General features: G+C 46.7%; 1 protein-coding gene and 1 long non-coding RNA gene across 3 annotated transcripts in view; one reads left to right on the forward strand and one right to left on the reverse strand.

Annotated features, from left to right (window-relative positions):
- Window positions 1-27,826, forward strand: part of TLL2 (tolloid like 2) — a 122,311-nt gene that overhangs the window by 321 nt on the left and 94,164 nt on the right. For both annotated transcript variants that reach the window (XM_072805865.1, XM_072805866.1), the window contains exon 2: window positions 23,920-24,030. In XM_072805865.1, the coding sequence (XP_072661966.1) occupies window positions 23,920-24,030 (111 nt within the window). The remainder of the gene's footprint in view (window positions 1-23,919; window positions 24,031-27,826) is intronic.
- Window positions 652-14,969, reverse strand: LOC140621075 (uncharacterized). Its single transcript, XR_012020790.1, has 3 exons — window positions 14,634-14,969; window positions 8,342-8,418; window positions 652-1,823 (listed from the first exon to the last, which is right to left on the reverse strand). It is a non-coding gene; the product is annotated as an uncharacterized lncRNA (long non-coding RNA).

Here is a 27,826-nt window from a genome sequence, read left to right on the forward strand (position 1 = left end):
TCCCCCGCTCCCCGGGAAGACAATGCCGCTCCGGCTGGGACGTCCCGGGCGCAGGCCCGCGGAGCGCCCCGGGGGCGGCGTCGGGAGCGCGCCCACAGCCGAGGAGCCAGGGGCCGGGCCGCCCGACGTCCAGGTGCGGGACTGGGCGCGCCCCTCCCCGGCTCGAGGGAGCCCCGGGCCCCGTTCCGGGCGTTTGCAAGTTGTGCGCAAAGTTTCCCGAGGTCTCGTGCGTGCTCCAGGGAAGAGAAGAACAAACCCCGAAACGCTGCACAGCGGGGACGCGGAAAGTGGGAGCCGAGGGAGAACGCGCGTGCCCCGAGGGGCCGCAAACTTCCCTGAGGCCCCCTCGGCGCGGCCCGGGCCTGGGGTGGCGGAGATGGAAGCCGGCAGGTGCTGGAGTCCCTCAGGAAGCGGCGCCGGCGGGCGCGCGGGTCCCTCTGGCGCGCTCTCGGCCCCGGCGCCGCCGCTCGGATCCCGGAGCCACCAGCGGCTCGTGCGTCCCGAGGGGCGTGGCCTCCAGCCCGAGCGCTCGCGGCGGCAGCGCCCCCGGGCCGGGCGCGGAGTCCCGGAGGTGCGAGCGGCCCCGCGCTCCCGGGAGGCGGCGGCGGGCCTGAGCCCTGGGAGCGGGGAGCGCGGCCCGCCTGCTCCCCCAGACAGCGGTCGGCCGCCCCCCGTGGCCCCACTTCTTCACCCCCTGGAGACCTCTAGCAGCCGCAATCCCCTCGTCTCCAAACTGGGGACAGTCATTCTAGGAGGCCTCATGGTGCGTGGGGAAATTCTCTGCGAATGAATAACGAGGTGGTCCCGTAACGACCTGGCTGAGGGCCAGGCTGCAGGTCCGACAGACCAGAACTGGGCCGGGTCCGCGGAAGACCAGGCCACTAGGAGGCCGGAGGCCCCAGAGGCTGTGAGACCTGAGAATCTTGCGAAGGCTGAAGCTCAAACCAGACTTGAGGGGCCTGCTTTTCCCTTGCGGGAGTAGTCCTGCAGAGTACTCACCTTTGCTGTGCCTGGTGGGGCTTCTGAGTTAGGAAGGTGGGCAGAAGTGTGGGTTCCTGGGTCATTTGAGAGAACATCAGCAGGTAGCATGTCCCGACTGAGGTATCTCAATTCCTCATGGGACCCAGCTCGTGACCAGGGAGAAGGGTCTCCAGAGCACTGTTGGAATGGTGGCGGCCTTGCCCCGAAAACACAGAAGCTGAGGCTGTGAAAATGGGGGTGGGGGTGGAGGGGTGGGGAGGGTAAGGAGGTGAATCAACCATCGCCTGAAACAAACTGTCAGATCCTGGACGCTACTGGATCTGTGTTGGGGCCTCTGGGAGCTAATGTGGGCATCGGGGGTCTGGACTCAAGAAGCCGTCATCGGCTTGTTCAAGAATGTACTGAGCACCTCTGGTGTGCTGGGTGCTGGTGTGCATGCTGGAAATCTGGGTGAAAGAGGCATAAGCCTGAGAGAGGCCCCCACCTCCCAGTGGCAGCCTTATGGAATAACCCTAAGGCAGGCTTGCCCCTTGGGGCCTCATTTCTCCCCAATAATTTTGTAGAAAATGCTGGATAACCAGGGCCCGCGTGTTCTGTGAGTCTGCAGACTGGATGGGATGGGTGGGCAGGGCTGGAGAGTAGAGAATCTCGGGAGATTGGTTCCAGCCCCCTCCGTGCTCCACAGCCATCCTTGGTCTTCCAGTAGCCTTAGCCTCTCCTCAAGCTGTGCTCATTCTAAGAGTGGCCAGAAGAGGGCGATGGCAAGGGAGACCTGGGGAAAGGTCACATCTCAGTCTGTCCGTGCTTCTGGAAATTCCCTGAATTAGGAAAAGCTTTCTTTCCTAAAAGAAAAAAAAAAAAAAAAAAGCAGTTCACCAGGCACTGAGGTCCCAACGGAAGGATATGCCACTCAGCTCAGGGGGAACACTGCATTGCTTGGTTCCACATTTAAACCAAATGTTTAGGGGCAGCCTCTCATCCGATCCCAGTCAAGTCCTAACTTCCTGACTCCTCTGCCAAGAAGGAGGGCTTCAGGGCTTTGAATCTAAAACATTCCCCCCCCCACCACCACCACCTGTCCCTTCTTGGGTGGGAGCCTCCATTATGCTGCAGACACGGTTTAGAGAGGAGAGTATGGGATCTGGTCCTGGCCTCTTGGAGCTGTGTTACCTTAGACAAGTCCCCTCCTCTTTGGGCCTCAGTTGCTCATCTCCAGGATGAGGTCATTAGACTTGCTGGGGTTGCAAACTGACAGGCCCAAGGAGCTGGTTCTCTTGGCCCACGTTGGGGGTCTTGCCTTGTGCCCACTTCACACCAGGAGGGCATTTGAATTTGTGCTCCTGGATCCTTTCTACTTTGTGTTCTGTGATTCTGTGACCTGTGCTTCCAACTCGGTCTCTCAGAGGCTGACCAAACTAGTAAGTGTTTCTCCATTTACTATTTTACTATTTACCATTTTGTCACTCTTACCATTTTTAAAACCATTTTTCACCATTTACGAATTTCACCATTTCCTCTGCATTTACATTCTGTGTGATCTTGGGCAAGACACTTAATTTCTCTGTGCCATAATGTCCTTGTTTATAAATGAGGATGATTCCTAGTAAAGTGCTTTAAACAGTGCCTAGCTATATATTTAGGTTCTTTACAAACAGGTTTTCTAGAAACTTGGTGAAAGGACATCTCCATGTGGACCTTTGAAGCAAGTTTTAAACTATAACATTTAAATTTACTAATAAACAATCTACCTAATGCTGTGAGAAGGGATGCTTTTCAAATCAGATGCTGGGGGACTGGGAGTGAATGTGTGCAGTCCTCCTGGCCTGGGGCTGGTAAGGTACACTGGGCTTTCTGGGCACGGTCTCTGCCAGCAGTACACAGCCGGCTCTGCTGTTTGGTTTTCATCTGATACTCTAAGTGTGGCCAAGGGTTCAATTGACAGCGAATTATAAGACATCCTCGCAACCACCATGCTTCTGAAAGAAACCTTTGCAAAGCTTCTGAGGGCTTTTCCTGCCCATTTGCTCTCACCCACGATTCTTTAGCTGGATTCAGCACCAGAAGGCCTGGGTCCTTATCCCTTTTACTCCCTCTGTGGCCTTGAGCAAGTCACTTCGCCTCTCTATGTCTTAATCTTCTCATCTGCAAAATGGGGATGGGAATAAACTACTTGCCTTGTAGGGTGACCTGCAGCTAGTTATAGCTGGATTCCTCGGACAAGGACTTGTGTGTAGATAGTTCATTAGGAAGGTGATCCCAATGAAGCAGGAAGAGTAGAACAAGGGAGGAGGAAATCCAATGAAGGAAGTGAACTGAAGTAGGTGCTTTTGTTGATGGAATCTTACACCCACCAGGACCCCTGCACAGCTTCCAGAAAGTCTTGTAGAATTCCTTGCCCATACGATGAGAGGCTGGAGGGTTTCTCCAAAGGCTGCTATCCTTCATTGTCTGCTCTTCCTTCTTTTGTTTCCAATGTAAAAAAAAAAAAAAAGCCCACCCAAACTCAGTGTCATAGAACAATAGCCATTTTATTGTTTTGGTGATTCTCCAGATCAGGAATTTAGAAGGGGCACCACAGAGGTGATTTGTCTCTGCTCTGCAATGTCTGACCCTCTGCTGGGAAGATTTACAGGTGGTGGTGATGGGAGAGGGGGGCTGGAATCATCTGGAGCCCCATTCACTTACATCTGGTGGTTTGAGGCTGGCTGTTGCCCAGAGCTCAGTTGGACTATTGGCCAGAACACCTACAAGTGGCTCCTCTGTGTGGTCTCTCCACGTGGGCTAGTTGGGCTTCCTCACAGCATGGCTGCTTGATTCTAAGTGCACACGTCCCAAGAGAACCAGATGGAAGCTATATTGCCTTATGTGACCTTGCTTCAGGAGCTGCGTATTCTCATTTCCATCATAGTCACAAGCCTTTGCAGATTGCAGAGGAAGGAATATAGACGCAGCTCTCCATGGGAAGAGTATCAAAGTCATATTGTTAAAAGAGCATGTGGAATAGGGGGTGTTGTCTCAGCCAGTTTGGGAAAATAGGACCTGCCATGCTCCTCCAGGCATTAACTTTCCAGTATATCCAGCCTGCGTCTGTGTGCAGGCACCATGGTCACTACAGATTGAAAAAAAGCTCTTAAGTAGAAATGTGGGGAGATATGCAGTGATACATGGAATTGCCCAGAGTTAAGCTGAGGATGTGTGACATAGGTCACCAAAATTGTCTACATGAAACTCAAATGATGAAAAAGTGCTTTGTAAACTGTAAAATACTGTATGGCCTTTTGGATTTATTAAACCCAAGGAAACTGGCCGACAGCCAGCTTTCCTTTTCAGCTGGCGGCTTGATAAATACCAGGGCCTTCCTCACTACTCCATGTTCATATATGATAAAAAAAATCTATTGCTACATAAATAAATATAGTCTCTGGTGGCTTATAGCTTAGGAGCCAGTGGTTGGTCTGGGAACTACTCTTTCCTCATGAGGAAGCTCGCATCCCTCCCACACTTTCAGACCTTACTTCTGTCTGGAAAGTGGGGCCCTACTCTACCTTGTCATTCTCTCCCAGGCACCTGACTTTACCAATCAGGCCTTGATTTTCAGAGCCACGCAGGGACCTTGAGGACAGTACTCTCTGGGACAGCTTTTGCCAGCAGCCCTCACATTACTGATGCAAGGCTGGAATGTCCTACTCTGTGAGGTCAGAGATTTTTGTCTGTTTTGGCCGCTGCTCTAAGCTCAGTGCCTCGAGTGGTGCCTAGCACATTGTGGGATACTTATTAATATTTGCCGAATGAGGGAATGATGATTTTGACCCTATGTGGATTGGGTCTGTAGCTGAAGGGACCTCCTAGCTCACCGTTAGCCTGCAAAGTAGTGAGGCAGACCTGACCTAGTGGGCTCCGAGTTGGGAGATCATGGGATCCTGGGAAGTGCTTAGCCCTCACCCCTGGAGTTTCCATCCCTCGTGGCAGGAGCAGATGCCTTGGTTTCGTAAGCACAGTTTTGAGTTTTCCATGATGCCTCTTAGAGGCCTGTCTTCCCAACATAGCCTGTTCTCATCTCCCTGGCACCCCTACTCTCTCCTGTCAGACTCCCACACTCCCCTGTGGGCCACACTCAGGGGACGGCAGCTGGCATTTTACAACTTTATTGTCATTTCTAGTTGTCGTGGTGTCCTTGCTGATGGGCAGGTGCTGATCTGATGGAGTCAAAATATTTCAGGGCTGTATGGAAATGAAAGTTTATTTTCCCACTTCTCCAGGCAGGAACAGCATCTAGTTCATCTCTCTTTCTAATATATCACCCCCTGACGTGCCCTGGGGCAGGGCCTGTGGTGGGTGAGAGCACAGGTTTTGACACCTGACAGACTTGGATTCAAAATCTGCTGCCTATGCAGGGCTTTGTGACCTTGAGTAAGGTACTTAACCTCTCTGAGCCTCCATTTCCTCACTTGGAAAGAACTGTTAATATTCACTATTTGAGGTTGCTGAAACAATTAAATGATTCAATATTTGTCAAGTGCTTAGCACAGCTTCTGGCACAGGCAGGTGTTCAGTGATTGACGTGTACATCATTAGAGCACAGAGAAGATACAACTCTTTCTTGAGCTCTTTTGTTGACATGCTATAGAGGAATTTGAATTCTCGTAATAAATGAACAATTGATTTCATGTAGTGTAGTTATGGATTCTTCAATCAGACCTGATAATAATTATTGGTAAACAGTGTCTCCTAAATGCTTTGAAGGGTGAGTGTTATGACATGTGAGTTATAGCTCAATAAAGATTTTTTTTAAAGTAAGTGAAGGTGAGGACTGGCTAGGGCTGAGTTGGGGGAGGAAATGAAGTGCTCGGCTCCTGAGTAATGATCATACAGAGACACAGCAACTCCAGCAAGCAGAGAGAGCATGGCCATTAGATACCCAATGGAACCCAGAGGTCCCAACAGTGGCCAACACGCACATTGGGGCAAACAGTGTCTGGTAGAGGGGAGGCCCCCTTTGGGTGAGAATGGTCCAAAAGCTGAGTGATAGCAAGAATACCACCCCCTCGATCTTTAGCCAGCCCCCAGGAGTAAACCGGCAACTGTGTCAGTTCCCATTTTGCACATGGTGAAACTGAGCTTCTTGCCCAGACCTTCTGCTTGACATTGATAGTCCTGTGACTCCTGATGTTGTGTTTGTAGACAGAGCTCAAGTTCTGAAGACAAAGTCCTCAATGGCATCATCCAACATGGATCCCCAACTCTGACACCAGTGGAACCTATGTTCTCTTCTCTCTCTTTGCCAATCCTCCAGTGATCCGTGTCTCACACCCTCTTCTGGGAGTGGCATGTATGTTGGGAGCATATTCTTTAATCCTCTGTCCAATGGGACAAGGGAGGGGCACCTAAGTGCCAATTGGAGCTACTCCTGTCCCTGGAAGTGTCCAGCTCAGGGCTAGGCATGGCCTCCTCTGCAAGAAGAGGCTGCTGAGAGAAGCCAGGTGTAGACAGGTCCGCAGGTTGTCCCATGAAGCAGTACCTCCTGCGGTCGGTTCAGGACCTCCGCTTCTCACTGATTCTCCAGCCATTCTCGGGACACAACTGGGTAGGCTCCTAGCCAGCCTGCTGGTTCTGGACCCAAGCTTTGGAGACAGGTTGACTGAGGTTCTCCTTCTCGGCTCTGTAACTTAGAGCTGTGAGACCTTGGGCAAGTCTCAAAGTCTTTCAAGCCTCAGCTTCCTTGTCTATATAAGGTTAATAGAAACTCCTATTTTGTAAGCTTGTTATGAGAAAGGCACTTGATACTGTGCTTCACAAATGGAATCATTCAATAAATATGAAATATTGCAGTCATCTTGTGGCCCTTGGAGAACCTGTCATGTCCAAAAAGTGTGTGGATAAATTGAGTCCCATGAGCAGCACCACCTTCTGTGCTGAGAGAGCCCAGGGGCTAAGTGGGTAGACTCTACAGACAGAGTGCCCAAGTTCAGATTCTGACTATACCAGTTAATGGCTCTGGGACCCTAAGCAACTTGCTTAAGCCCTCTGAATCTCAGTTTCCTCAACCATAAAATATGGATACTAATATCTACAACATAGAGTTATTATGAAGATTACAGGAGTTAAAATAGACAAAGCCTTTGCATAGTGCCTGGAACATGGCAAATATTCAGTAAATATTATTGTTTTTATTATTATCATCCCACCGAAATTCGACAAGGTTTCCAAGTGGCAAGAAACTGAGTATCTGAACAACCAAAGCCAGATAATGTTACCAGAGCTTTATGTTTCCTGACAACACCAATGCTGCACCAATCCTCTATACTTAAAGACCTTGGTCTGAAAACAATCTGCCATGAATGTCTGGCTTTCTTGATGCTCTGCTGGATCAGGGGTGGGGGTGAGGGGGGTGGTTCCATGCCCTGCAAACCAACTGGGTATCTAGGATCCACTGAGAAGCCAACCCCCGACTATTTGGAGATGTGTGAATGGCATTGGGCTCAAGCCTCCATTCAGCCAATGGCTCCCCCTCCCCCCTTCTTCCCCAGCCATTCCTCTTTCTAAAAGCATTCATTCCTCAGGGCACCTGAGTGTCTGAGTTGGTAACCACCTGCCTTCAGCTCAGGTCATGATCCCAGGGTTCTGGGATCAAGCCCCATATTATATTCCCTGCTTAGCGGGGAGTCTGCTTTTCCTTCTCCCTTTGTCCCCCTGTTCATGCTCTCTCTCTCCAATAATTAACTAAAATCTTTTTTAAAAAACTTAAAAAATAAAAGCATTCGTTCTTTCATGTTGCAAATAGCTGAGGTGCAAGCAGGATTTGGATCCACATCACATTTGATGGTGGCACAGTCCTTCTGCTATGGACCCATAGTCAAGCAATCTGCATAGAGGATGTTACTTCATTGATTCCCCAAACCTTTGCCTTCTTACCCCTCACCGTGCTTTTCAAAAGAAGAACTAAGCTATTAACCTTTGCAGTGATTACAGCATTGCCTTAGAGCTTTGGGCCATGCCTGATGGTTTTCAAAGCTCTTTTCCTTCTCCTCTCTCCACTGGTCTCTCAAATAGCCAGAAGATGATCTGAGCACTCACGGGAGATGCTCTGGGCTCTTATGATCTGTGGGCACTGGGAGATGTCCAAGTGCTACACAGGGGAGAAGCCGGGCTGGGGCCTGCATGGGACACCGAACTCATCCATAATGGGACAGGATCCTCCAACCCTTGTTGTCTTCCCTGAGCATGTGGCCTCTCCAAACCTGGAGCCACTTCCCTTCTCCCGGATCTCTCCACACTGTCAACCAGCGCCTCTGTGCTGCCCAATGAAGGTCATTGGTGTGCTTGCTCCCCAGAGCACCATAGCCTGCCGCCTTCTCCCTACCTTTTTCTCTATCCGGGGCCAGGACTCCAATGAGGATGAGACAATTCTGGCCTTCAAAGTGCTCTCAGTCCCAGAGCCTAGAGGAGAATGATACAAAGTGTTGAAAGGCATCTGTCCCTGAAGGCTCTCGGTTCATGGCACTCCATGGTGTCAGGTTGGTTGAGGATGACGGGACCGGTCACTCTCTTCACCCTGGAGGTAGAGGACTTAGGTGGTGCATGTTTCCCCAAGGATACTCTGGGTGAATGGGCCATCTGGGTGACAGAGCAGATCAGTGAAATGTCATTTTTAAGAGACTTTTTGGGGCTCAGGCAGCCCATGGCATGAAACCTTGCCTCTGTCCTCACTGCTTGTGTGGTTTTCACTAAATTTCTTTACCTCTCTGAGCCTGTCTTCTCATTTGGAAAATGGGAATGATACGAAAACCCATCTAATAGGTTTTTTGGAGGGTTAAGTTAGGCAGTGGACAAAAGTGTTCAGCAAGCAGTTAATAATCGTTGGCTCCTCTCCTTGCTGTGGTTACTATTACTCCTGTTATTGCTCCCTATTTAAGAATTTCTCTCTAAGTGACAATCTCTGTGGCCTCTGTATGCTTATCTCTCCCTCTCAGGGCTGCAAAGAGTTCTCTTGGGATCCATAGCATGTGGCGAGTGATAATTTATTGCTCCACAGCTCGCTTGCTCTCATCCATGAAGCAGAGGGAGGATGACAGATAAACCAAACGCATATAAGCAGGTTTCTCATGGTATCCTCTTAGCCTGTTCATAATACAGTTCTGCCTGGATGCAAACATAGCAACAGGAACCGAGCTTTCCTGCTGATTGGTTACAGACCTATCTATGATCACGCCACCCTCTAACCACTTCTGTCAATTACCAATAAATATTCTCAGGCTCGCCTGCACGAGCACTTGAGTGTTGATGTTCAGCCCCGAGTCTTTGCCTGCTCCGCCAGCTGGGCCACTTATCTCCCCGCTCATCCTGCAATTTGCACCCAGCCTCCTCCCCTTCCTCCCACCTGGGTTACTGGCCTTGAGTTGATGTGAGTCGTGCCTGAGCCAGTTTCCCACAGGAGCAGGCTACCTTCTACAGGAGCTCTTTCTCAAGTTCCTGGGTCAGTTCTCCCCCGCACTGAGCTGGCACTGGTTTCCCATCCTCTCACCCCGTCTCAGAGTCAGCCTGGCTCCCTGAGGACTGGGCTCTGTGGTGGCAGGTACTACATGGTACCAGAGTCCACCCAAGTGCTTCAACCAGAATCCCCACGCCACCCTGGATACCTGTCTCTTCCTTCCCCTCTCATGCAGTCCAGCCCAAATGCTGCCAGTCCCCTTCCCTCCACCTCCACTGCCATCGTTTAGTCTAAAGTGGGCGCCCAGCTGGGCTAATGGTGACCATGCCTGAACACATCTTCCTGCTGCCCCACTTGCTTCCTGCAGTCTCTTTTCCACGTTGTCGCTTGAGTGGTCCTTTTGAAACTCATGCTTGATCCTGTTTACAAAATCAGATCTGCTGAGGACCCTCAGCATACATATCCTTTTCCCTATCCCTGGCCCTCTGAGGCCTTCCTAGGCCCTGATGTCTTAAATCTCTCATCATCTTTGTTTCTCTGCATGGCATTTTTACAGTCCATTACTGGGTATAGCTATTGGTATGATTATTTGCTCAGTGTCTGTCTCCATATGAGACAATGAGCTCCAGGCATAGAAACAAGACTCACTTGGTTTCCCGGTCATCGGCACAGTGCCTGGCATGTAGTGGGTGCTCAAGCGGTATTTACCAAATGAAAAACTGAGTGAATGAGATACCAGAGGGATTTGGAAAAGGTAGCAATCACCATAAGAAAATCAAGGAAGCTTTCCTGGTAAGCTGGGGTGGTAAGCCATGATCTTGGCCTACCTTGGAATAGTGGATGCCAAGCTGACACATTTGAAACATGTCTTTTAAGAAATGGGGAGCTATTGATGTTTCTTGAGCAGAGGACTATTATAATGAAGACATATAATGCTTAGGATCTGTAGAAGCAGGAAATAGGAGGACTACCAGGAGGTCTAGGTCTGAGAGCATGAGGACCAGACTTGGGCTATGGCCTTGGGAATGGAAAGGAAAAGAAGATGGGAGGGAGATCATGGTCTGTGTGTGGGAGAGGCACCAAGATGAGATGCATCTCAAGATCAGAGTGGAAACATGAATGAGTTCATCAAGGCATGCTCAATAAGCATTGAGGTGTCCTTGACATGGGCATGTTATTTTTTAACATAAAACAGTTTTCTTAATTACACAGCTAATACACATCCACTGAAGAACATTTAGAAAATATAAAGAGCAAGCAAGAGCAAAAATTTCTGGTAATTCCATGGCCTAGAAGTAATTGTTGACATTTTGTTGTGTATTACTCCAAAAAATTCTTAGACGTGCTTCTATTTTTTCTTTAAGTGCTGTATATACTGCTTTGAACCTGCTGGTGTTTCATTTTCACTTGAGTATCATGACCCTCTTTCCATGATAGTAAAGCTATTTATGTAATAGATGCACTTCTGTAATGTTGACTTAAGTTGTTTTGTGCATCATTGTGTAGATGCTCCATAATTTGTTTAATAGATCCCCTATTGTTGGACATAGAAATTTTCCCCAATCTTTTCTTTTGCTTTTACACACAATGATGCTTGAGTCATCCTTGTTGCTGGATTTTTATGTGCATTTAACATTATTTCTTTAGAAAAAAATCCCTACTGATTCCCTGATTCCCTACTGAATCCCTTCTGATTCTTTTCAAATTGCCCTTCAAATTTTTTCATTCCTTTGAATCTCTATTAACATTCTGTATATTTTTAAAGATTTTATTTATTTATTATGAGAGTCACAGAGAGAGAGGCAGAGACATAGGCAGAGGAAGAAGCAGGCTCCTCGCAGGGAGCCCGATGTGGAACTTGATCCCTGGACCCCGAGATCATGCCCTAAGGTGGAGGCAGACGCTCAACCACTGAGCTACCCAGATGTCCCTCTGTATTCTAATTTAAACATTTTTTGCTGATTTGATAAGAGAAGAATAATTTTGCTATTTCTTCAGTTTGCATTTATATTATAATTGTATGTCCTTTTCAAATGATTTTGAACCTTTAACAATTTATTTTGATCACTTGTATTTCTTTTGCTATGTGCACTTCCTGTTTGTGCTCCTGTTGTTTCCTTCTTATTTATAAGCTTTTTTTTCTTCTATTCATGCTTACTTTTCTTTTCTTTTTTTAAAAAAAGATTTTTAATTTATTTATTCATGAGAGACACAGAGAGAGAGATAGAGGCAGAGACACAGGCAGAGGGAGAAGCAGGTTCCATGCAGGGAGCCTGATGTGGGACTCGATCCTGGGACTCCAGGATCACACCCTGGGCCGAAGACAGGCGCTAAACTGCTGAGCCACCCAGGGATCCCCATCATGCTCACTTTTCTAATTGGATGAGCATTTTGTAGAATGCTTAACATTTTGTAGAAACTTAAATTTAGGAACTTCAACCTTTTATCTGTCATGTTTGTCACAAATAACTTTTGAAGAGAAGATTTTTAAAAAGCAGAAAGTTTATTCTGTACCATATCATTCACTTCTTTCATGGTGATGATGGCAGGGCTGTGTCAGTTAAGATTTAGGGTTTGCTAGTAATGGACCCACATTAATTGGCTATGGCCATCGAGGTCCAGTTGGGAGACTGAAATCTCACCAGTAATTTGAGAACTAATTCAAACATTTAATATAAAGGATTATAAACTAGCAAAAGGGAAGTGGCTACTGGAGAACTCTAAGGAAAACAGAAACAACAAGATGTGGAGAGAAATTACTAGGGACTGAAGAGTAAACTTGAGAGAGGCCACCCCACCCCACCCCAACCCTACCTTCTAACATCATAGGAGAGGGTGTGCCTGTGGTCTACTGGAAGTTGGAGGAGTTCACTGAGATGTTTCAGGAAAAGACTGATGAGTGAGGCATCGTCCATTGGAGTCTGGGCAACACTCTGAAGGGTGGACAGCAGCAGGGCTCCTGGACACTGCTGGCAACCACTCCATAGGAATGAGAGAGATGAGACCACCTGAACTAGGAAGAAAAATCACTTCCTCTTGCACTATCCCTCTAGTGCCCTCTACTGATAAAGCCTAATGTCATGCAGGTGGCAAAGGAATAATGTTTCAATGGCCCAGCTCCAGCATCACAAAGTATGACAGAAAAAGGGTAGATTTAGGGGTCTGGGTGGCTTAGTGATTGAGCATCTGCCTTCTGCCCAGGGTGTGATCTCAGGGTCCTGGGATTGAGTTCCATGTCAGGTTTCCCACAGGGAGCCTGCTTCTCCCTCTGCTGTGTCTCTGCCTCTCTCTGTGTGTCTCTCATGAATAAATAAAATAAAAATCTTTTTTTTTTTTTAAAGGTAGGTTTAGAGCTGAGAAACAATACATTGGTAGCTGAAACATTGATTAAACAAGTTAGAAGTTTCTTTCTCACATCAAAGTCTGGAGGTTCTGCAATGCCAGTCCAATATGGCTTCTGCTCCAGGCAATTCCCCAGGATACAATCTCCTTACAGCTTGCCCCTTCATTCTCCTAAGATTGAGGCCTTTATCCTCATGGCCTGAGATGGTATCCAGAGCTCAAACCATCACAAACACCATCTAGACATGGGAGACATGGAAAAGTAAAAGGGACAAAGAATGTATGAGAAGGTTTGTAGGAGATGCCATTTGCTACTTTGGCTTTTATCTCATTGGTCATGTGGCCACAGATAGCTATATGGGGGGTCTGGGGAATGTTTCTTCTGGAAGACCTGGAACTGAAAATCAGAGGTTCTATTATTATGGAAGAAGGGAGAAAAGATATCCGTGGATAATAAGCAATCTCTGCCATAGTAGACTAAAGTTGCTGGACCTTTATGAAGAAAATTTAGTCAAAATGAGGATAAGCTCATTACTATTCGTGAATATTAGCCAGATATACCAGATATGATCTTAGAGTAAAATCCTGTAGAATGTTAGAGCTAGAAGGAACTACTAGGATCATTTATTCTAAGTTTTTCACATTTCCTGTGAGATCCCTGAGGGCCAGGGAGAAGGGGGCAGTAACTTGTCCAAGGTCATAGAGACGGCTATTGGTAGCTATGGCCTAGAGGTGGACCCCAGGTCTCCTTTACCCTCTGCCTGGCATATCTTTTCACGTTCTGCACTACTTAGAGTCTCCAGTGGGCCTTTGTCTTCAGAATGAGTCCTGCATAATTGCGCTGCTAACGTGTGGCTCTATGCAAGATCATTCCACAGTGGAGTTATTAGGGCTTATGAGATATGCCTGGTCCTGGAATCAGGCACGTAAGATGCAAAATTATAGCCCAAGAAGCTTCTGGTTCTTAGGACCTAAACTGCACCCTTCTCTCCAATACTGAGTGGATTCCTGTGAGCTCAGGCTGTTGAAACACAGCAAGTATAAGATAGCACTAAGTCACATTCTGCTGGAATTAAGCAATGAAAGTGTTCTCTTAGGCCAAAGTAGCCAATCACCTTGCCAGTGTGAATGTCATCATTTCTATATAGCTGTGGAAATAATGGAAGGATTTTCTTAGAACAAAGGGAGCCAGGGTCTCAGCAGGAAACAGAATTTACCCCAGCTGTTTCAACTGAAGAGACCTTCATGAAGAGACTACTTACAGAGGCAGGGTTAGGGGACGAAGAAGGCCAGCAAGCCACCTCTGTGGCTGAAGGGATGGGGAGGGGTCAGCGTTATAGGAGCTGGAACAGAGCTGGAGGGCAAGTGGCTGAGGGATGCACCTGCTGTGAGAGACACAGCACCAAAACAGGGGGGAAAGAAGGGAAGAAATGCCCACGTCTCTCCCTCTTCTTCCATCTCATCTGCCAGGCTCTCCTCCTGCCTGAATGCCACCAGAAGCCCGGGGGGGGAGGGGTCGTGGAGGATGCAGTCCACAGGATCAGCCTTCCTGGGCACAGAGCAGGGCAGAGAGGGTGGAGAGTAAGTATCGGAACTTTCATCGCACCTCAGGATTGCTGCAAATACTCTTTTACATGGGTGGAAAGATTTTTAGTATCTTTCAAACACACATTTGTAAATGGTCAATGTGTGGCACCTGGGATGCCACTTCTCCCCCATGTCAAAGGCAGATACGGCTACTTGACCATGGTGCTCTTTTCTATGGACCCAAGAAATCACCTCACAGTGCTCAAAGAAACATTACCAGTTGAGCAGGCTTGGTGCATGAGATGAAACCTATTTTGAGCTCTCAAATTTAAATAACCTTGCGAATATGGCCTACCTTCCTGCTCTTGCCAATCTAGTGGATAATCCTTTTTTTCTGGGAAATAGCTGAGCAGGTATTTCTCAGGCCAAGTGAGTCCTGCGTGGAAAGTGAAGATGTGCCATGGCTCTGAAATGCGCTGGTGCAGCCATATCGGGATGTAGATGCAGGGGCGAGGCAGGCGGCCCTATCTGCCTCGAGCCAGGTGGCCACCAGCTCGGGCACCAGCCGGACTCCCCTGGCGTATCCGTACAATAGGATGCTGCCAACCGAGGCAGAAGGCAGGGCTGGGTGTTCGCTTGAGGTGGAACCAGCTTTCAGAGCTCAGTTGCTGTCAGAGCCATCTGTACGCGGTGCTCTCCTAGGTCCTGACCGACCGTTAACGTGGAGAGCCCTGTGGATTCCAAGGCCCGGCTGTGTTTCTGCTGCACACTCTCAGACTGCTGAGTTCAGGCTGGAAGTGGCTTTGAGTAGAAAACCCTTAGCTGGAACCAATGGATAATAGGTTATGAATGTTATCAGCATGGCATGGGGTGTAGGTGGCAAAGAGGTCCCAGCTCATGAGCCATTTCTATCAATTTGTGTTGGTCCTGTGTTGGGATGGGCTTGGAGACAGCATCCAGGTTCCATGGACAGGAGGGCCATGATTAGGGATATCCGCCCTGAGGGAGGGGAGCACATGTTTGTCTCATATTTGCCATCCCTGGTGTAGGGACAGAGAACTGGGTGAGCGTCAGCAGACATAGCTTTAGGATGTGATATTTTGAGCACCTCATCTGACCTTCCTGGACCTGTTTCCTCACGTGGAAAACAAGGACGTTGCTTAGATGGCTTTTCAGCTCTCTCCATCTTAGAAAGTCCATGATTCAGACTAGCTTTTTAAAGAATGTGAAACTTGCAACAAATCTGATCCAATTAAAATATTTCCAACTCCCCACTCCTCTGTGCCATATGCTTGAGTAACTAAGCTGTCTGTCCCTCGTGAGGGCCATTTCCCCAAGCTGGAGCAGCTGGACACCCTGAGACAAGAGGCCTCCCATACTAAACAGACCCTACTCTTTAATCTCAACCAAAAGATCCAGGAGGCGTGATTCACATCTCGCCCCGTTTCCTCTCCTCTGTCCTCCGAGAGCCCGAACCTCTCCCCTCATGCTCTGCAAATGCGCCTGAATGCAGAGTCCTGAAATTTAGGTTCATGGTTTCAAAGTTCATGGTCCTGAGAATAAACAAAAAAACTATTGTGGTTGCATAGAGCTGTGGACCCCATTAACACCGCCCCATGAATATTTATAGCGTGAAACTACAAAAGAACATAGAGGCCATATTGTATTTCTTAGAACTTTCTTTCCATGGGGTCCTTTCTCTGTGGGTCACTTTAATGTAAGCTTTGCTTATTTAGTTGCACACTTTAAGCCGATTAACTTTTTACTAAAAAAAAAAAAAAAAATCAAAAAAACCCCTCCCTGTTTGTTTGTACATATACTCCCTAGACAAAGATTCATAGAAAACTGCTTTAAACCTGTTAAATCCCTCTGTTGGAAACTTGAAGTGAACTAAATGTATCCCTGGGTAGGATTCCCCTGTAACCGTCCCGCCTCAGGCCCTTGCGCCCTACCTCAGCCTGTTTGCTGGGAGGAATTCCCATGTCGGAATGCACCGTATTTAGTTCCTCTGATAATCTTGGCTCCTCTCTGGGAGACTCGTAAACGGAGCCTTAGTTCCATCCTTCCTGCATGGCCTGTCATGGGGATGACAAAGGGCAGGCCCTGAGTAGGTGGATGCGTATACTTCTCTAATAGAAATTGTAGAGAAATCAAACATTAGTGCTGGCGGGACCTCAGAGGGTGGACTCCACTGGTCTCCAGACTTGAGTGAAGCAGGAGTCACCTGTTGGGGGGGGGGGGTGGCGGGACAGGGGCATGAGTTTAAAATGCATATTCCTGGGTCCTATCCCCAGAGATTCTGATTTTCATAGGTGTGGGCTGGGGACCTGGGGATTGTCACATCAACACTCTCCTCAGACATTTCAAACCAGGTGGTTTGTGGACCATGACTGGGAAGCACGGAGCTGGTTCAGTTGTCTCCTTGTATGCGTGAAGAAAGTGCCACCAAAGGCACTTTGGGACAAGTTATTTGTTCAATGTCACACACAGCATCCAAGCTCCCTCTTCCTCAATATAGATGCTGCCTGTGGCCCCACTCTGCTTTAACTTGGGCTGTCGTGTCCTGAGATGCAGCTCTATGGTGGAACATTAGTGATGAGGTCTGTATGAGGGAGGCTGACTGAGATATAAACTACCCCTTAGCTCAGGCCCAAGTTGTAAGTGTAGGTCTGAGGGCTAGGAAGTGGCCTGGTTGGTAGAGGGGAGGGGAGGTAAGGTAAGCGCACCTGCTGGAAGTCACTCCCATGAGGTAATAGATCCAGGTCTCTTTGGGTTTTGGGGTGAGCCCCAGGGTGGAGTAGGGCCTGCAGCCGGGGTAGACTGGAAGGTCAGAGGTATCCTTAGGCTGTGTCAGCCCTCCCTAGGAAACTGAGTCTTGAGGAGGGTGTGATGGGTGACAGAGGGTGATGGCAGAGTCAAGGGGTCTCCTTCTGATGGGCTGGGCTTCTGACTGGCTCCTGGGCTTCCCAGCTCTGCAGGCCCCAAGCCAAGGACCACATAACAGTCCCAGGATCCCCCCACCGGACTTTCAGGATCTTAGATGGGAAGGGGTGTTCAGGAGCCCCCCGGCAACCCGTCCTGCACTCTGTCCCCTCTCAGCACCCTTGCTGGGCTATGCAGCCTCTGTCAGACCAGCAGCTCATCTGGAAGCAGGGCTCTTACCGCTGACCATGAGGTCAGCCCCCGCCTGGAGTCCCAGTTCGAGAAATGGGGTCCCGTGTGAGGCTGTGAACACAGCTCCAAGTTTAGAGCCAAAAGGTCTGATTTCAAGCCCCACCCACTTCTCACAGGTTGTAAACACCGCGGGCTAGTTGTTAACTCCCTAAGCCTTACTTTCCCCAATAAATGGAGCTAACGATCTTGCTCTGCCTTCCCCTGTGACTTCAACGGAGCGTACGTGCACTCACTTGCTCACTCATGAGCACGTTCTAAAGGCCCAGAACACGGCAGGCTCAAGCTTGGGGCTGGGTGAGTGGTGGGGAGGAGCGCATGTGCAGGAAGCTGTGAAGGGCTGTACAAAAAGTGAGGGGCTCCTTGTGACCAGCTCCACCGTGGGTGCTCTGATAGCTCCAGATTTTGTTCCTGGTGTCTGGGCCTTTCCACCCCCACCCCTACCCAGCTCCTCAGTTCCTGTGGCCTCACATCCTGCCTTGTTCTTGTTGTCATTGGTATGCCACATGAATGTGGAACCAGGCTCCCCTCATCAGATTTCCTCTGCTTCTGTACTGACACTGCCTTGCTGCTTCTCACCACGGGGCCTTTGCTCATGCTGCTCCTTTGGCCAGCATGCCCTTTCCTCCTGTTGTCCACTTGACAAGCTTCTGCTCACAAGTCATCTTCCCACACAAGTGTCACTCCCTCTGTGAGGTCTTTCCTGATTCTACCCCCAAGCCTAAACTAGTCCCTCCTCTGTAGGCTTCCCTCCCTCCCTTAGCAGCATGGATCCTTTCAGGACAACGATGGATGGCAATTGAGAGAGGACTTGAGAGGTGGCTTAGAGCAAATTGCCTAATAGCCTGAGCCTGCTTTTTTTCATCTGAAAAACCAGTGTGATATGTATTGCATGGAGTTGCCTTTGGCAGGGTCAGAGGAGCATAAAAGCTTGTCATCTGGCTGGCACTCAAGAATGATCAATCCCTTTCTCTTCAGTGTCTTGCTTCTGAGAGGAAGTGGCCTGGTTGGTACTAAAACATCAGATTTGGGGAAAAGGAGAGCTGATCCAAGATAAAGGGGGACGTGTTAGAAGGGCATGAGCTCTGTGACACTGGATGTGTGTGAGAAGAGGCCATTCAGGCATTAGTTGATGGGTTGGGCCCGAGGACCAGCAGGGCCCCTTCTAGGCCTCAGAGTCTGTAATTCCTGGTCAATTGCTGAGCAGTGCAACACTCTCCAAAAGGTGTTCCTTAGGACAGGATTCAGTGAAAAAAGATTCCAGGGCAAACCACATTGGGAAAGGCTGCATTCTCTTTCTCTTGGAGACTCATGATATTTGTCAGGGTTGTAAAGGCTCTGAGAAGTCCTGCAGTAAAGGAAAGCTATTTAATGCAACATTTCTTATTAGAATGTGGGACTTTGGGAAGAGTGGCTTGATCAGGGAGCATTCTGGCTTGGGAATCTGGGAGGCCTCGGTTAAGTTAAAACATCTGTGAAGCCTCTTCCTGATTGCATGACCTTGGCCAAGTCTTATCTCTGCTCTGGGCCTTTATTTGAGGTTGATGTATAGAATGCATTTGGCCTGGTACCCGACATAGAGGGCTATATGCTATATGCTATATTCCCATCTGCTGTAGATGGGAAAACACAAGCAGGGAAAGATCCTGGGTTGGGAGGCTTTCCCTGCAAGGCTGCCTCCTGGTCATCTTTCGCAGCCTTGAGGGTTATGCATACACATGGGATCTGTTGGGGAACATAAAAGAACTTTACACGTATGCATCACTGTTACTACAGTAGTGTGCTGGAGGTGGCTCTCACTTACAAGCCTATACTCCTTTTTCCAACACCACGTTCTGTGATCTTGAAATCAGCCACGGTGGGAGTGTTTACACCAGGACAATCAGCCAAATGCTACAAATCAGGGCTGTCTTCTCCCCTAGCCCCCTAGTCAATTGTTAATTATCAGCACATCACTGATTAGATATCATTAGAAAGTATTTCTTTGAAATTAGTCTCCTTTTATATTTGTAAATTTCTTATATAATAGTTTTAAAATTGTATCTGACTACTTTAAAGATTTCTATTTTTGATTTCTGAAAAGCATTTTCCCTCCTGTATGTCATAATCTATTCCTAACACAGTTCCTAGCCAGAGCTTCCTAACAAAACGCCACCACCTTGTGACAACCCCCTAAATTGCAGGTTGGAGTTCCAGTGGGGTCAGCCAAGACTGGAGCAGATGGCATTTTCACTGATGTACATTTTAGATGCTTCCTCTGGCCTATCCTTTCAAATTCTAGATTTCTGTGAAGAATTGCCCTGCTTGACTTCTTCGTTACAGCCATGACAGGTGTAACAGAGGTGCAGGGGAGCCTGTGCCTCCAGGGGCATGGTTGATTGAGGCAAAATCTCTGGTGCCTTTGGTCAGTGCTTCTCAGACTTTAGTATGCACATGCTCTCCCTGGGAATCTTGTTCACAATCAGCTTCTGATTCAACAGGTCTGGCATAGGCCTTGCGATCTTGTATTTCTATGGAGCTCTGAGACAACGGTGCTGCTGCTCGTTTGTGGCTTATACTTTGAGCAGCCAGGGTTGGTATGGGAAAGAGAAAATTTACCCCGGTGATAGGAATCCTCCCAGAACTTCTCTTAGGAGATTGCCATGGACCATGTTATGCCTTTTGGTAAGAATTCAATAGCTGTGTGTCTTGAATGCATAGACTTAGCTCATTTTATTCTAAATGTATTCATCCAATTTGTTGATTTTTAAATTTTAACATTTTTTTTTTCTTATTTGGAGTTTATTTTGGTGTAGTGTAAGGCTCAAAGCCAACTTGATTTTTTTCTCAAATAGCTAATCCATTTGTCTCAACATAATTCATTGATTACTCCTCTTTCCACAAATTTGTGAGACCTCTTCATATATGAATTTTCTTATAAAGCCTAGGGATTGCTTCCAGACTATTCTATGTTATAGCTTTATAACATATTTTAATGTCCAATGAAGCCAGTCCATCTTTAATAATCTTTCTTGACTGTTATCACCTAATTATGCAGATGAACTTTAATATCACTTTGTCAATAATAAAAGCATTATTGGGATTTTCATTGAAGTATGTTAAGCCTACACATTATTCATTTCATTGAATACACATTGTTCATTCAAAAGAATGAACATTTCAGGAATGTAATATGTCTTTCTTTTGATGTCAGTCACTTTTTATAGCTTTTAGTAGAATTTATGTTCTTGACATAGTATCACATTTTTTGTATCAAGTGTATTCCTAGATATGTGTTGCTTTTAGCTGCTATTTTAAATATAATTTATTATTTTATTTTATATTATATCATATTATTTGTATTATATACAGTTTTATTTTATACTATTTATATTGTTTTCATATTACAGCCATTAGGCACATGTAGAAATTTAAATTTAAGTTAATTAAACCATAAAAATAAAACATAAAGTTCAGTTCCTCAGTTACACCAGCCACATTTCAAGTCTTCAGTAACCACATATAGGTATTGGGTACCATATTGAGGAGCTCTACCACCATTGCAGAAAGTTCTCTCGCACAAGAGACTTACACGGAGAGGTATTGTTGATCACTCATTTTTTCTTATGTGTTGCTATAGTATCTTATTTTATTTGGGAATACTTTTCAATTTTTTATTTTAGGCTTATAGGAAAAGCAGTTGTTTTATACCAGACTTGTGGTTTCTTTTCTGCCGTGATATTACTCTGATTCTCTTCCTAAAGGAAGGAGGGGGGAATGGCAAACACACTCCCTGAGGGATGCTCCTCTCACCCTTGCCCATGGCAGACATCGCTAATCGATCACAGCACTTTTTGATGTTCCTTGAACCATTGATGTTTCCAAAACTTACCTCTTAGTTCCCTGCTCTTCTCTGGCTCCTGAGACAGAATAGGATGCAGTGGCAGGTCACGAGGTGTCTTCCCCATGTGTTCTGTCCCGGGGAGGGCTCTGATTCCATCTCCTCTGAGTACTTTTCCAATCATCTTTCCTCCGTGGCCCTCCGTGGCCCTCCATGGCTCCATTCAGGGAGGTCTGTCTTGTCTTTTCCATTATTCTTATTGGCATCTCTGAAGAGGACATCTTTTTCGGCTCACTTCCTTCCCCACAGAAGGTTGGAGGCCCAAGGATAATTTGGGGTCATTTTAAGTCTCAAACAGTTGCAGTCTCCTGCAGGCCATGCTAGTGGCTCTTCCCACACAATACTTTTCTAAAATGTTAGTCATCTTCCTGTTTGATTCAGCTATATTTGCCATGGCCACACCAGGATTGTTTTCTAGACATGCCTTTCAGGATTTAATTGCTGGCACCTGGCACTTGCTAGGCCTCTGTAAGGGAACCACACTTTTGGTTTCTTGTCCTTCCCCGTTCCTCTCCCACTGAAAGAATGTACTGGGCACCATCTTGATTGGTTCTTGCTATAAAATTGAGGGTTTTTTCCCCCCTTACACAGAGTTCCTGAGGTATAATTTACATATTGTATTATTCACCCATTGTAAGTGTACAATTTGATTTTAGTAGATTCATAGTTGTGCAGCCATTGCCACACTTAAGTTATAGAACATTTCCACCACCTGGAGAAGTTCCCTCATGCTCCTAATAGTCAAATCTCAGTCTTGCCCCCAATTCTAGGATTCATTAATCTTCATAGCTCTATAAATTACCCTTTTTTAGACATTTAATATAAATGGAATTATGTAATATGTAGTTTTTTGCATCTAGCTTCTTTCACTTAGCATGTTTTTGAGCTTCATACGCGTTGTAGCATGTGTCAGTAATTTGTTCTTTTTAATTGCTAAATAGTTTACCATTTTATAGATATACCACATTTTATTTATGTGTTCAGCAGCTGATAGGCATTTATGTTGTTTTCAAGTTTGGGGCTATTATGAATAAGGTTGCTATAAACTTTTGCGTTTATGTCTTTGTTTGGACATATGTTTTCATTTCTCTTGGGAAGATTCCCTAGGAGTGAAATTGCTGGGTCTTATGATAAGATTATGTATAAGTTTTTAGGAAACTGCCAAATGATTTTCCATATATAATATACCATCTTATCTTCCAAGTAGCAATGGATGAAGTTTCCCATTTCTCCATACCGCAAAGCTAAGTTTTAATTAGCCTTTGTTACTCAAAGGCCCTTTCAGTTTTTCTTTTATTGCTTAGTGATGAAATATGTTGGCTCTTCTTGAATTTCTGGACTCTCTCTCTATTCCTTTTCATTCCCACTATAAATTGCCCAATTCTCTATAAAACCCTTTTCTTTCTTTCTTCCTTTCTTCCTTTTTAAAAAAGATTTTATTTATTTATTCATGAGAGACACAGAGAAAGAGGCAGAGACATAGGCAGAGGGAGAAGCAGGCTTCCTCCGGGGATCCTGATGCAGGACTTGATCCCAGGACCCCAGGATCACGACCTGGGCCAAAGGCAGATGCTCAACCACTGAGCCCCCCAGGAGCCCCCCTCTTCTTTCTTGTAGTACCTTATCAAACACAGCTAATAGCAACCAAGGCATGCCATTAATATTCTGACTCTCAATCTTTTCACTAAAAACCCATAGCTCAGTTCAGTTTATCATCTGCCTTCCTAGTGAATGCCGGCCAATGTTTTTACCAGGTACCTCATTACTGCATAACATATATCACCTCCTTCCAGGCTTTAGTAACAGTTTCCTTGACATCCACTGCCTTACCCAAGCACAATGGATTTTTATTATAATAGCACGCTACTTCTGTTAGCAATTTCTGTATTCATTAGGATAAAAAGGTTGTGTTCTAGTAATGAATAGACCCAAATCTCAGATACTTGTAAAAATTGCAGTTTTTATTCTTCCCATTCATACTACATATCCATCCTGACCAACAGCACCTCTACTCCACATCATATTTACCCTAGAACTCAGGGTGATAGAGTCACCCCTATCTGGAACATTGCTTGTCTTTGGGAAAGGGAGAAGAGGACTGTGACTTGCAGTAACTCATGCAGTAACTTTTAAAGCTTTCTCTCACATTTTTTTATCAGAGCAGGTGAAGTGGCCAATCCTGACATATTTATGGGGCAAAGAAATATAATCTTCCTACAGGGAAGGGCAACAAAGATTGTGCACAACAGTATCATTTATCACATTATGCTTTTCTTTTATATTCTGAGAACCCTGGAGAAGAAAGAAACAGCTGTCTCTATGTGGTGGTTTTGCCCAGAGCCACTCACAGCTAGAGTAAGACAGGGTACCCTTTCAAAATACCTTACAGACCTAGGCCTTTGAAATTCATGGTGATTGGCTCCCACCTGATACACAGAATTGTTATATGCCATTCTTCTGTCTCAACCAGCCCTATGTGTTAGATTCAGGGAGAGATTTGATTGGATGGACTGTCATTTCTAGAGTTTGCTACCCAACATCTAATGTCCTCTGGGGGCATTAATAAATCCATTTTTTTTCTTATCTCCAGCTGTCTTTTGGGGAGATATTGCCTTAGATGAAGAGGACCTGAAGTTATTTCACATTGACAAAGCCAGAGACTGGATCAAGCAGTCAGTAGAGGAAGGGGGACATAGCACAGGTAAGTAATGTGTCCCCTGTTTTCCTTTCTCTGGGGAGAAGGGTCAGGGGCTCTGGCATATGTGAACAGACATCAGTATATGACCTGTCAGTCCCATGCCCACCTGTCTGTTGAAAACCAGAGCGGGCACTCTTTCTGCATGGCAGGTTGTGGAGCTGGAGCCTCCAGATTTGCTGATCTTTGTAGGAAAATCTCCATTTGCTTCTTTATCTGAAGGCTCAGGCTCCAGCTCAAGAGGGTTCAGACTTGATCAAGCTCAGTGTGGGTTCTCAGGACTTTGGCCTTGGGGTGGGTCCAGCACTTCCCGGACTGGGCCAGTTAGGGCATGTCTGTTGATGATGCTAATAATGCTTAGCACTGGGAGAAATGTTTGCCTGTGGTTTGCTGTGCACTTGTTTTGCAGATGAACCAGGCAACATGATGGGGCTTCAGACTTTGATTACTCTTCTTCCTCCTTTGCCTCCTCCTGGGGGGTGGGAGGATAGTATTGGGACTAGTCTCTTGAGTTCTCACCTGCCCTGCTCACTGGGCTCAGATGCCTCAGCTCTGGGGAATCCCCCTTCTTAGAAACACAGGGGGGCTGCACCATGAGGCTGATGGGCTGGTGTAGTTCACCATGGCCCGCTATTTGGTGACCAGGAGTCATGTGTGCCTGATGCTACACTGTCTCTGCTACCTGCAGCCTCTCCTCCCACCCTCTTTTCTTTCTTTTGAGACTTTTAAAAACATATTCTAGTAAGAATACAAGAGATTTACTCTCAACAAATTTTTTAAGTACACAAATAGTATTATAAACTATGGGCTCAGTGTGGTATAGCAGATCTCCAGAACTTGTTCATCTCATATAACTGAAGCTTTGTACCATTTTTTTTGGCCACCTGTCATGGCCAAGTGCAGTGCTGGAAAAAGAGGAGTAAGATGGGACCTCTGCCTTTAGGGAGACCATTCATGCCAGGCAGACAAGGGTTAGACCTGGACAATCTCTCTGACGTCTCTAAGGTTCAGTTTTCCTATCTGCAAAATGGAGATGAAGCCATCACTCACTCCACAAGGGGTTGGGGGGATCAAGTCCCAGGATAATAGGCTAGCCTGGTGCCTGGCACATAGCAAGTTCTCAGGTAATGGCAGATATTATCGCTGAGGTGCTCCCAGTCTAGTGGAATGAGACTGACAGGTGAATAGATAAACCGCAATTCCTCAGGGCAAGTGCTGTAATGACCAAGAGAAGTGGGAAGAGAGAAGAATGAGGGGAAGAAGCCAAGAAAGGCATTGTGGGAATGGGCACTCTTGCATTGTGTCTTGAGGATGAGTATGAGTTCTTGAAGTCAAAGAATTGAGAAAAGACATTTCAGGCAGTGGGGAAGCCACATGGGGAGAGTGACAGGGCCTGTCTTTACTTGGGGAATAGCAGTAAGGTGCGCATCACTGGAGGGTGGCTCCTTGGGGTAGGCTGTGGTAGAGATGCATCTGCAGAGGTTGGCAGGGGAAGATGGTGAGGGTGCCTGTTGGAGGGGTGGGTGGGAATGTGCCCAGAGTAAGGGGCAACTCCCATGGCTCATGAGGAATATGAGTAGCTCCAGGGACCACGCCAAGTCCAAGCTCCCCGAGATGCTGGGGGATGAGGGGAGAGCAAGGGGACAAAGGTTGTCAGGAGGTCAGAGGGACCTTGCTGTCAGGAGTTGGGAAGAAGGACGAACAATTTAGCACTTTAGAGCTTCTTTTTGGTGTCTGGTTCTATAACTAAGTTCTTAGGAGTTTTGAGGCCTCTCATGTATGGTTTGAATTGTCTGTTCGAATTATAAATGGATTTTTACAAACCAAGTTATTTTTCACACCAATATATATGACCTTAATTGAGCTCTAACAAAAGGAAGCATCTCTTCATAGTTCTACTGTGCCACCTAACCAGTTCTTACCTAGAGGCCTAGAGAAGTTAACCTGATTGTAATCTCTGTGTGGTTAAATTTTTAAAACTTTTCTTTTTTGCAATATTACTTAAACATTGTAAGCTTCGCATATCTTAAATATACAAGATTATAGAACTTTTACATATGTCCACATAAATACCACCCAGACCAAGATGTGAAACATTTCCAGAACCATAGACACTCCCGCATGGCCTCGCCCAATCAGTTCCCATCCCACAGCTGCCACTAGTCTGGCCGCTGTCACAGACTCGTTCTACCTGCATAAACAGAATCACACAGCATGTCTTGTTTGCCTGATTTCACCCAGCCTTTTGACCTTGTTAAGGGAAGTACTTCGTTCTCTCTCATTGTGTGGTATTCTCTTGTGTGACTGAATGCTCATGTAGTCATCCTTCTATTGAGTTCACGGTCTTGGGCTATGATTAATCAAGCTGCTGCTGACATTCTTATACATGTCTTTTGGTGAATACAAGCACTCGTTTCCACTGGGCAATTAGAACTGGGATTGATGGGTCATAGGCTACATAAGGTCAGCCTTAGTAGTTACTGTTTTCCAAAGTGGTTGTACAGGTTTACATTCCATGTGGGTGCATAGTGATTTGGAAGGCAGGAGCAGTGACCATGCAAGATCCAATGAGGACTTCTGGGGCTTGGTCTTCCTGACTTGGGGACCCTTCTCACATATTCTAGGCTAGCACAGCAGTTAGTTGGCACTAATCCACCAACACAAATGTTCAGGGTCACCCCTATCAGTGATCCTTGTGTCGTCCCTGGGGTGCTTCCATGCCACAGCATGGAGGCCCAGCCTTAGCAAATGTGAGTGGGAGACCCCAGAGAGAGGCTGGGAAGTGGCCGGCCACCATGCCAGCAGTTGGCCAGCTCCTGGAGAGCTGTCTGCCCAGAAGATTGCCTCAGGATGCTGCAGCAAAGGGAAGCCCAGCAGCCCTGCCTGCGCCTCCCTCACGGCACTCCCCTAAGGCCAACATAGTCAGCCTCTGGTCTAAGAACTTGAGTAGTCTCTTTTCTTCCTCACTGTGAACTCAGAGAGGGCTGAGTCCACATCATATTTGTCTTTGGATCCTTTGGAGGTGGCCCAGTCCTTTATACCTACAAGGCATTGGCCAACATGTATAGAGAGTAAGAAGGAAGGGGTTGGCAGAGACTGGAAGACCCTGGAACCATCTCCTATGGGCCTAAGAGATCAAGAGCTCCAACAGGGATTTGCTTCTAGAAGGGTGGTGAAAGCACTGGTTGTCATGGGCTTTAGGATCAGACTGTCTGGGTTTGGATTCTTGATCTGGGCCTCAGTTTCTTCATCTATCAAATGGGAACAGTAGTGTTTTAAGGACAGAAAGAATGTATATAAAGTGCTTACCACAGTGCCTGGCTAATAAAAACTTCTCAATAAATAGCAACTCTGACACCTCCTCATTAGGAGTAGTAGCAGTATTTGCAGAAAGCACAGTGGCCTGGGAAGGTTTAGGCTAAAGTGGAGAGTGGGGGAGATTTGCTATGTGCTGGAGGGAACATTGGCAGCTTGCGTCTGAGGCCTTTGAAACACGTACCTAACTGGTGTTTCCTCCTTCCGAAGCTTGGAATTTTTTTTTTCCTTTGGTATGCTCTTATGGCAAAGTGATTTTTATCCTGATCACTTTTCTCTGTGGGCCAGTAGTACTTCACAACTATCTAGCATAGTTATTTTATTTTCAGAATGGGAATTTTTAAAATTGTTTTTGCTGATTAAACTAATACTGCCAGTTTTTGTTTTTTGTTTTTAAAGTCCAATAGCTCAAAATTGTAGAAAGTAAAAATCTCTAGTTTTCCCAGCCCCAGGGTTCCGTGTCATTATCTGTTTGCTGGATTCCTTC

This window comes from Canis lupus, chromosome 29, assembly GCF_048164855.1.
Source record: "Canis lupus baileyi chromosome 29, mCanLup2.hap1, whole genome shotgun sequence".
In the NCBI taxonomy this organism is placed as follows: Eukaryota; Metazoa; Chordata; class Mammalia; order Carnivora; family Canidae; genus Canis; species Canis lupus.